We start from the raw sequence: 10048 nt of genomic DNA, 5'->3' as shown, positions 1-10048 counted from the left end.
AGGTTGATTAACAATTAACTCTATTAACCAAGGAGTGGCCGCAGGGGATGCTGCTGATGGGAGGGGGAGCTGCCCGCCCTCCTTGGGTGCTGCCAACCATAACAGCCCTTCCCTGGGAGGGCAGAGCCACCAGGAGCAGGACTGGGGTGGAGAGCTCTGCCCACACAGGTGAGGGTTGGGGCTGGGGCTGTCCCCTCACCCCCATCCCTGCCAGACCAGCCCCTTTTGGGGGGCACAGGCTGATGGCCACCCCTTACTGCTGCTCAGGACTCTGCTCCCCTGTTCCTGCCCCTCATGCCCCCAGCCCAGCCAGCACAAAGGTCTGCCAGCAGCCAGGTTTGACCCCTTCCTTTCCAAAGAGTAGGCCAGCTTCTCCAGGAGGAGGCCCTGCTGAGGCACTGAGACCCCACACTCGCAGGCTGCAGCACCCACCAGCCGAGGGGAGCAGCCCAGCACCCCAAACCTGCAGTTATGGGGACATCAGCACACAAAAAGGGGCTGGCATAGGAGTGGGGTCTGCACTGAGCTTGGGAGGCCTCAGCAGTGGCGCCTTCAGGCTTCATCCAGCCCAAACTTCCCTGGAGCCTTAATTTCATCAGCTTGTGACAGCATCAAATTACCAAGCGGCTGTTAACTACTCAGATCATGGTGCTTCCCTTTGATGCCTGCTGTGATTTAAGGGTGGGAATGAGCAACACCAGAACCCAGAATAACCCTGGGGTGAAGGGGCAGGGCAGAGCAGTGCAGGCCTGGATGGGTCAGCATGGGATGAGGCTGAGGCCCTTGGACAGTTCCCTTTGGTGACACAGCTGGCACAACCTGGTGCCAGGGGTAAGAGGGGCAAGCATCCAGCATGGACACATCACATCACTTGCAGGCAAGTGAAATGTGGAGCCACAGAGCGACGAAGTGAGGGGCAGGATGTGCTAGAGGATGTGTAAAAATGGCCCCAGTGGGCTGAAGATTGAGGAGGAAGAAATCCCTAAACATCACACTCCTCCTTGCCTCAGGATGCTCATGGTGACATCCCCAGCTGAAATTGTCACTCCTCCCTCCGGAGGGCACAGGACTGCTGCTACCACAGTCTGTTACTGGGCTGTTACTGTGTTGTAGGGACTGGATACCTCCTCAAAGGAGGAAAAGGACCTGGGAGTCGGAGCTGTTCCCTGCTGTGACCCCAGCTGCAGGAAGGTGGGCTCCTGTTCTCACAGGAACAACCCTCTGTGTGTCAGTACCCCCAGGGATGCACCCTGCTTCCTGAGACATAACACACTGAAGGCCACAGGGAATCACTGAGCTTTACCCTCTGCTGATCTTCACAGCCCCTGCCACCACCAGCCCCTGCCATCCACACAGGCTGTGCTCACCTGGCTAAAGGAAAGCATCGTGAAACCCGGCTGCTCCTGGCACCTCTCCATCAGGGAAACAACTGGGGAACAGCAAGAATGCAACAACACTGTTGACACAAGGAGAAAAAGGGGCACAGCAGGGGTATGCTGGGAGCTGGCAAGCAGTCTGTGCATTTGGACCAGCTCCAGTCACCTTCTGCCCAAGCTCCTGAAATCCTTCCCAGAGCAGAGGAGCAGTCAGGCCTGACGAGGGTAAAGGTGACACTGGGGAGTTCCAGGGCACTCCTTTGTCCAGGCAGCAGAGCACAGGGGATGTCACCAGTGCACAGCCACCCCCAGGCGTCAGGCAGCACAGAACAGGACCTCCAGCAGCAGCTGGGAAGGCCATGGTGGTCCAGAGAGGCCACCCTGCCCTGCTGACTGCGTGCCCACCCTTCCCAGCAAGAGAAACAGAACCCCCCTCTCTGCCCTCTTCTTCACTGGCTGAAGTCAGGATGTGAAACACCTGCCTGTCCCTCACCCCTGTTTTCTAGCAAGTCCAAGGAATATTTGCCACCCAGGCCCACCAAAAGAAAGATGTGTCATTTTGTCACTGATTTATGGCTGGATGGCTTTAATCTTCAAGATACATCATGGAGAACTGAGGAGGAAGAGGAAGAACCAGAGGAGGAACTGCCCAAACCACCTGTTTGGGTAGGAACTGGACAAGTGCTCCCTGGTGCCCACTGCTTCCCATGGACATCACCAGCTTTTCCAGCCTGGGAAGTAATGTTTCCTGCCAAAAAAAAGCTACCTCTGATCTTCTGAGAGATCTGGTTTACAGAATGAAGATGAGCACGAAAATGCATCAGAAGTGCCAGAGCCACAACTCAAGAGACTCTCCCTCTGCAGCCAGTGAACACTTGTGTCTCCCACGATGACATTTCAGCACTCTAATCCCAGGTAAAGGGAGAGACTGGCAGCCAGAGAGGATCCTGGAAAGCTCACTCTGCCCCTGGGCTGAGTTTACTCCAAGCATGCAGCTGGAAGTGACAAAAGGCTTTTGAGAGCAATCCTGCACAAGCAGCAGCCATGGCACAGCCGATCTGCTGTGCACAGCCTCAGGCTCTGAACAGGATCACAGGAATCCACTTTTAACATTCTTGTGTGGGACAAAACACAACCCAGGGGCTGGGTTATGTCTGGGTTATGAGGTAACAAGGGCTGGGCATCTGCTCACCCCACTGACAGCAAACCCAGTGATGCACACAGTCCTTGGCACACTCAGGTCTCTGCCACGAAGCTTCTCTCCCTCCAGGCAACAGCAGCAGCACAGGTGAATCATCACCCAAGGAGAGAGAAGCTTCTGAGAAACACAATCTTTAGTTCTTAGGACACCTCAGTATTTAAATAGGCAAATAAACATGTGCAAATGATGCTCAGATACTTGTAAAACACAGAGAAAAGTACTCGGTGCTCACAGGTGCACCAAGGGCAAAGCCTCAGAGGGAGGGGCTTGTGCAAAGCTCCTGGCAGGGCCTGGACAGGGCAGAGGGCTTCAGACACCGAAGTGCTTTGCCTGCCCCTCCAGGCAATGTCACTCACTGACCAGGGCGTGAGCCACCATGGGCTCGAGTTTCATTTTTCAAGTCTGACTCTAAGACTTCTGTGCCCACCATTCTGGGCAGGGTGATGCAGTTTGGACATCAGAAGCTCCCCAGAGATGCAGCACCAGTAGGGGTGACAGCACAGAGGTGGCAGGAGTGGCATCAGCAGAAAGCAGAGCCACACCTGAGCACGAGTGAGTGCAGCCCTGAACACACACAGCACACACCACCTCTGACAGCCTTTAATCTCTGCTGCGGCTCACAACGGGCACCTGGGGCACACCGAGGTCATAGAGCTGTGCCAAAGGAGGGGACACATCCCAGCCCAGAGCCCAGGAAGTGCGTGTACTTGTCAGGCACTGTGTCTGCAGCTGGCACTGGCTGAGGGGGCAGAGCTCCTGCACCACCTCCGCAAGGTCACAGGCACAGCACAGCCCTGTCTGTGGAGCTGAGCACACAGAGGGCACCCAGAGGTCACACCCCGTGCCAGCCAGGGGCACTGTGTGTCTGAAGGTCACCCTGGCAGAGGGGCAAGGTCACAGCCCGTGCAGCCTGCTGGTCACGCACCGTCCCTGAAGGTCACACTGGCAGGTGAAATGTCACAGGGTGACAGACACAGGGACAGCCCCGGCCCGCTGCCGAGCCCCGGTGACGCTGTGGAGCCGGGTGGGCGCCGGGGGCCGTCACTTGAGGCCGTAGAGGATGGCAACACCCAGGAAGAAGACGAGCCCGATCGAGAGGTCCGAGAGCACCCTAAGGCGTCCCTGTGTCGCCGCCTCCTCCCGCCGGAGGCGCAGCTGCTCCCGCCGCGCCCGCAGCAGCTGCTCCCGCTGCAGCTGCTCCCCGTAGTGCGCTCGGTAGAAGGCGTCGAAGTCGAAGGGCGGCGGGCCGGGCCCCGCGCGGGCGGCGGGGGCGCGGGGCGGCGGCGGCGCGGCGGCGGGGGCGCGGCCCGAGGGCCGGGGTGCGTGGCGCAGCTCCTCGGCGCTCAGCAGCCCGCGGTCGTACTTGCGGCGCAGCGCGGCGCTGCCCAGCACCCGGTAGGCCTCGCTGACGGCAGCGAAGCGCGCGGCCGCGGCCGCGCTGCCGGCGTTGCGGTCGGGGTGGTACCGGAACGACTGCTCGTAGTACGCCGTCTTGATCTGCGCCGCCGTCGCCGTGGACGGGACGCCCAGCACCTCGTAGAGGTCGGAGCGCGGCCGCGGGGCCCCGGCGCCGCCCGTCTGCGCGGCGCGGGAGGGCGGCGGGGCGCAGCCGGGCAGCGGGGCCGCGGGGAGGAGCCGCCGCAGCCGCCCGAGCACTAGAGGCTCCATCGCGGCCTCAGCGCCCGGGCGCCGCCATGCTGTACGGAAGTGACGCCGCCATGCTGTACGGAAGTGACGCCACGCAGCGGGAGGAGCTGAGGCGCGGAAAGTGACGTCACATACACGTGCCGGCGGCGCGGTCGGCGTGCAGTGACGTCACGCAGGCGCGGCATGGCGGGCAGCGGCCGCCGGCCCGAGCACCGCGGGCCGCCCGAGCTGGTGAGCGCGGCACGGAGCGGGACCGGCTCCTCCGGGGCGGGCCCTGCCGCGGGCCCCGCGCCTCACCGGCCCCGCCGCTCTCTCGTTACAGTTCTACGATGAGGCCGAGGCGCGGAAGTACACCCAGAAGTACGCCGGGAGCAGCGCTGCGGGACTGCGGGGCGGGCACGGTCTGCCGCGGGGCGGGGAGCGGTCTCGTCATGGGGCGGACATCGGGGGGACCCAGCGGGGATGGGGGGTGGTCCTGGGTCCTGCCGGGAGGGGTTGAGGGGTCCGGCGTGTGGCAGCGGCGGGTGTGTGGGGAGGGGAGCGGTCAGATCCCGGCGTGAGGGGAAGGGGCGCCCCGGTGTCGCCGTGAGGCGGGGTGGGTCACACCTAGCGGTGTGGGGGGTGTCGCCCTTTGCCCACGCTGTGCCTTTGCCTCAGCTCCCGGGTGGTGGAGATCCAGTCGCAGATGTCGGAGCGCGCTGTGGAGCTGCTGGGGCTGCCCGAGGACCGTCCGTGCCTCCTCCTGGACGTGGGGTGAGCGGGGCTCTGCCCGGTTCCGTGGCACGGGGAGCGCCCGGGGCTGGAGGGGTGCACGGGGCAAGGGGGCAGACAGGTCCCACAGCACCCGTGTCTTTTGTGGGCTGAAGAAGAGGGCCAGGCTGCTGGAACGTTGGTTGTGTCTGGCCAGCAGCAGCCTCAGGCCAGCCCCTGATCCCAGCACTTTCCCCCTTCCTCCCTCTAGCTGCGGCTCAGGGCTGAGTGGGGATTACATCTCTGAGGAGGGTCACTACTGGATTGGCATGGACATCAGCCCTGCCATGCTGGGTGAGCACAACCTCCCCTGAGACCCTCCGAGGCCCCAAAGATGGGAGCTGTTTGCCTGAGCTGTGCTGTATTCTGTGCAGATGTGGCCGTGGAGAGGGAGGTGGAAGGAGACCTTCTCCTGGCAGATGTGGGTCATGGCATTCCCTTCAGGCCTGGCATGTTTGATGGCTGTATCAGGTGGGTCTGTGCACGGAGCTGAGCTCTCCTGAGCCCCACAGAACTGCACAGTACAGGGTGCACATCTGGTAAATCACAGGGGACAGGGGCTGGCCTTATCAGCCACTCTCTGCTCTGTGCAACTTGGCTCCATCACTCCAAGACAAACCTCTGAAATTGTGCATGGCAGAAACAGCTTGTGACAGCTGTTTCCTGAGTGATGCTTGTCCTTTTGTGCTGGTGAGCTGGGAATTTTGTTGAAGAAAGTAAAATAAAACTGGGGGTATTGTCAGGGTGGCTGAGACCTGCACCGAGGAGGAGGACAAAGCATGTGGCATTGCTTAGAAAAGTCAGTCCCTGGATCGAGGATTTGATGGTTGGTTTGGGGGTGAAGGGGACAGAAGGACTTATCTGCTTAGATAACAGCTGGGAAGAAGCAGGGACTGTGCATTGCTGAGCCAAATGCTCTGGTTTAGATTGCTCATTGGGAAAATCTGCTTGGCCAGGCCAGGGACAAGAGCTGAGTTCTGGAATGCCCATCAGGAACTGGGATGATTGGACTAGGAGTAACTGGTTCAAGCTGAAAGGGGGGAAATTTAGGGGAGATACACAGAAGAAATTCTTCCCTGTGAGGGTGGGGAGGCCCTGGCACAGGGTCCTCAGAGCAGCTGTGGCTGCCCCATCCCTGGAAGTGTCCAAGACCAGGCTGGTCAGGGCTTGGAGCAACCTGGGATAGTGGGAGGTGTCCCTGCCCTTGGCAGGGGCTGGAACAGGCTGAGCTTTAAGGTCCCTTCCAACCCAAACCCTTCTGTCATTCTTTGATTTGAGCACTCACACTAAAGGGGATGCTTGGTGATGCTTTTGTCCTTTAACTTATGCACCTTGTTAAGTTTTGGCACAATGATCCTCCAGAGGGGTTTGTGTAACTGCAAAACAAAAGGCAAAGCAACACTGAGGAAATGAAATCATTTCCCTGAGGCCCAGCACATGCCTGGTGCAGGAATTCAGCTCAAAGGGAGGTGGCAAGCTCTGTGAAGGAGCCAGTGACTCAGTGTCCTGAGGGTCTTATTTCCCTTCCCAGTATTTCCGCAGTGCAGTGGCTCTGTAACGCTGACAAGAAATCACACAGCCCCCCCAAACGCCTCTACAGGTTCTTCTCCACTCTTTACACTGCCCTGGTAAGTGCCACCCTCTACCAGCCAGATCTCTGCTGCTCTTAGAGCTTTGCTGGGGCTTTTTAGCAAGATATTTCAAGTCAGGTTGCTTTAAGTAAATGCTGCTCTGTAGCAGGACTGGCAGGAGCACCCACTGCTTGCCTTCTTGCCTGGTGCTGCTTCTCATCAGGGTTGGACTTGATGGTCTTGGTGGTGTTTTCCACTCTTAACAGTTCATGATTCTGTGGTACCTGATGTTCCCCCTGTGCCTCACTGGCTCTGTGGGCTGAGCAGCTCTCCTGGGAGCCTTGTCCTGGGGGTTTGGGGAGGAGGGAGCTCCTGTCTGGGGCTGGGATGGGCTGACCCAGAGGGGTTACCTGCACTGAGGCAGGTGTGTGATCAGCTTTATCTCCTGCAGGCCCGAGGATCCCGAGCTGTGCTGCAGCTGTACCCTGAGAACTCAGAGCAGGTACAGCCCCTCCGTCAGTCAGGAACGGGTACAGGCAGAGAAATCTTACACTCTTGGGGGTTATGAGTGCACTTGTGTTCTTCCACATCAACTCTGTGTCTCTGTCCTGCCTGCCACTTTTAAAGCTCTTCAGGAGCCCAAAAATAACCTGTAAGGAGGGTACCTTGTGCAATTTCTGTTGTTTCATAGATTGTCTTGGGCCGAGCCTTAAAATTAAAGTGGTGGGACACTGTGATGTGAATGTGGGTTTGAAGACTGGCTGTAGTCACCAGCACTGCACTTTAACTCAGGTCTGGAAAATCCAGCCCAGTATCCCTCTCCTGGAGACCTGCTGTGCCAGCTAACCCAGGCTGGACTGAGGAGCAGGGAGAACCAACAGAAGCAGGGGATGGGTGTGTGGATGGTGCTGCAGAAGCAGGGGATGGGTGTGTGGATGGTGCTGCAGAAGCAGGGGATGGGTGCACAGCTCAGCAGGAGGAGCAGTCTGTCCTGGGAATGCCCAGCCAGGTGTGCTCCTCCCAGGGCTCTCGGGCTTTCCTGGGGGATGGCTCTCACTGACTGTGCTGCTCTTCCAGCTGGAGCTGATCACAGCCCAGGCCATGAGAGCTGGATTCACAGGGGGAATGGTGGTGGATTACCCCAACAGCGCCAAAGCCAAGAAGTGAGTCCTGGATCTCTGGGTGACTTTGGGGTGAGGCCTGGGTTTACCAGGGATTTTTTTTTTTATCCCCTAAACTGTTCTATCTCCCATTATACAGTCCTGGACAGAGGTTAAAGCTTAGATCTGACTCTGTTATAAACCATCTCAGTCTTGCCTGGGGACTGAGGTTCACATGCTGAATCCCACGTTCATGCTCCTTATTCTTGTTCTTTCAGGTTCTTCCTCTGTCTCTTTGTTGGGACATCTGGCACATTACCAAAGGTGAGGCCCTCAGTGAGGCAGCAGAGCTGCTATCCTGGCTGCTGGGTGATGTGGAAGAGCTGTGGGCTGTGCAGGAGCCAGGCAGCTCTGTGAGTGCAGACGTGACTGCATTTATACGTTTTCTGCCAGTCACCAAGCCCTGCTCTCATGTAATCAGGCTGGTTTGGGTTGAAGGGACCTTAAAGCTGATCTTGTTCCATTCCCCTGCCAAGGGCAGGGACAAATTCCACTGTCCCAGGTTGCTCCAAGCCCCATCCAACCTGGCCTTGGACACTTCCAGGGGTGGTGTATCCACAGCTGCTCTGGGCACCCTGTGCCAGGGCCTCCCCACCCTCCCAGGGGAGAATTTCTTCCAGTATCCAATCTAACCCTTCCCTCTTTAAAGCTGTTCTTCTGACACCTGCTTCTCTTTGCCATGGTTCCTGGAGGACCAGTTTGTTCCTGCTCTGGTCCTCCCCTTGCAGATGCCTGCATTCCCCTTAGTTTGGCTGACTGACAGCTGTGCCTGCTCCAGAGGAGAACACAGCTTCCCGAATTTGCTTTCCAGGGCCTTGGTACTGAGAGTGCCAGTGAAGAGCTGCACCAGGCAAAGTTCACCAATGAGAGGTACCGTGTGGGGCTGAGGCTGCAGGCTCTCCCCAGCAAGGAGTGGGGCCTTTGAGGGCTGAGTTTTACTGGGACCACACTGCTGCTGTGTGGGAAGAATGGGAGGGGAAGGACAGGGAGGACTCACAGCAGCCCAGGAGAGAACTGCTTTATCTTCCAAAAGACCTGGACACAGGGAACAAGACTGGTTAGTTCCAGGGCTGTTCCATGGGGCTGTGGGTGCTTACCCTAGAGCTGTAGCTGAGCAATCAGGTGTGCTTTCTGTCCACCACTGGGCTCCAGCTGAGGCCAGTGGTGTGGGAGAGGCAATGTTTACAGGGCTCACGATGGAGCCATGGAGGCAGGCTGCTGTGCCTGATGGCCTCCTGGCATTCCCTTTTTCCTCCTGTCCAGGCCTTTGCTCAGCTCTGCTTAGCTGTGGCCTGGGGGTTTCTGCTGCTGGCCAAGTCTCTTCCCACAGCAGCGGTGCAGGGAGGAGTCTCTTTTGCAGCCAGTGGGAGAGACAAAACAAAAGCCAGAGGAAAGTCGTCGTGGCTGCCAGGAGCTTGTGGCTGCCATGTTTTCCTGCCTCTTACATCGCTGTCCTCTGCTCACTCATCTAAGGGGTATCTGGTCTTGGAAGGGCAGTAGCAGAGCTGGGAGGTTTGTAGGAAGCCTGACTTTGTCTGCCTTGTTTGGAGTAGAGCAGACAAGGGGAAGGTGGTTGTGCATGAGCCCGCCATCCCCTGAGGTCCCAGAGTGCAGCTTGCTGCTGGTGTGACACGGGGAGGGAACCTCACTACTTTTGTGACCCAGCTGTGGGTGACAATCCCATGGGGCAGAGAAATGTGCCCCCACTCCTCAGTTCCCCTGCAGCTGCTGTCCACTCTCCCCGCAGGACACGGTTCAGAAATGTCAAGGGCAAGTCTGTGAAGAAAAGCCGGGACTGGATCCTGGAGAAGAAGGAGCGAAGACGCCGCCAGGGCAAGTGAGTTCAGCTGAGTCCTGCCTCAGGGGCTGGAGTGGCCTGGTGTCACCTGTCCAAACTCCTGCCACAAGGCTGCTCCCTTCCCCTCCTGGAGTGACCTGCAGGTGGTGCTGAGCTGTTCCTGCTCTCCCCACAGGGAGGTGCGGCCAGACACGAAGTACACGGGTCGGAAGCGCCGTCCTCACTTCTGAACTGCTCTGGACACTGCTGGCACCGATGGTGGCATGTGGGTGCCTCCAGCGAGCCTCCTGTGGATGGCACAGATGGCACCCCGTGCCTGGGGACTTGCTGGGACTGGTCATTGTGGCTCTTAAAGGTACAGCTGGCTCAGGGGCTGCCAAACAGCAAAGCTTCCAGCTCTGTTTCCCTGGTGGAGGTGCAGACAGTGCGCTGGCACTGGGTGTCTGCAGTGCCATCACTCCCAAGTGCAGTGAGCCAGCTGAGCTGCAGGTAAGCCAGGACATGATACTCGGTTCCTCACTAAAGAGTCTGAGAGTTGGAAGTGT

General features: G+C 58.7%; 2 protein-coding genes and 1 non-coding gene across 3 annotated transcripts; 2 read left to right on the top strand and 1 right to left on the bottom strand.

Moving 5' to 3' along the window:
* Window positions 1-3165: 3165 nt before the first annotated feature.
* DNAJC30 (DnaJ heat shock protein family (Hsp40) member C30) lies at window positions 3166-4252 on the bottom strand. The gene has a single exon (XM_063402401.1). It carries the CDS (start codon window positions 4243-4245, stop codon window positions 3619-3621), a length of 627 nt encoding a protein of 208 aa, XP_063258471.1. The 5' UTR covers window positions 4246-4252; the 3' UTR covers window positions 3166-3618.
* Window positions 4253-4313: 61 nt separating this feature from the next.
* Window positions 4314-10044, top strand: BUD23 (BUD23 rRNA methyltransferase and ribosome maturation factor). The gene is made up of 12 exons (XM_063402399.1): window positions 4314-4455; window positions 4547-4584; window positions 4882-4977; window positions 5186-5268; window positions 5349-5445; window positions 6506-6602; window positions 6997-7047; window positions 7623-7708; window positions 7924-7969; window positions 8517-8575; window positions 9453-9542; window positions 9679-10044. The coding sequence occupies exons 1-12, from the start codon at window positions 4408-4410 to the stop codon at window positions 9731-9733; spliced, it is 846 nt and encodes a 281-aa protein (XP_063258469.1). The 5' UTR covers window positions 4314-4407; the 3' UTR covers window positions 9734-10044.
* Window positions 9022-9154, top strand: LOC134554465 (small Cajal body-specific RNA 20). Its single transcript, XR_010081259.1, has one exon. It is a non-coding gene; the product is annotated as a small Cajal body-specific RNA 20 (non-coding RNA).
* Window positions 10045-10048: the final 4 nt, after the last annotated feature.

This window comes from Prinia subflava, chromosome 8, assembly GCF_021018805.1.
Source record: "Prinia subflava isolate CZ2003 ecotype Zambia chromosome 8, Cam_Psub_1.2, whole genome shotgun sequence".
In the NCBI taxonomy this organism is placed as follows: domain Eukaryota; kingdom Metazoa; phylum Chordata; class Aves; order Passeriformes; family Cisticolidae; genus Prinia; species Prinia subflava.
This window is presented reverse-complemented; position numbering and strand designations above follow the sequence as displayed.

Excerpts from the sequence above, each read along its gene's own strand:
- DNAJC30 (XM_063402401.1), bottom strand. The coding sequence starts at position 4,245 with ATGGAGCCTCTAGTGCTCGGGCGGCTGCGGCGGCTCCTCCCCGCGGCC.
- BUD23 (XM_063402399.1), top strand. The coding sequence starts at position 4,408 with ATGGCGGGCAGCGGCCGCCGGCCCGAGCACCGCGGGCCGCCCGAGCTG. Across the intron at positions 4,585-4,881 it reads GCGCGGAAGTACACCCAGAA|CTCCCGGGTGGTGGAGATCC; the intron begins GTACGCCGGGAG and ends CCTTTGCCTCAG. Across the intron at positions 4,978-5,185 it reads TGCCTCCTCCTGGACGTGGG|CTGCGGCTCAGGGCTGAGTG; the intron begins GTGAGCGGGGCT and ends TCCTCCCTCTAG.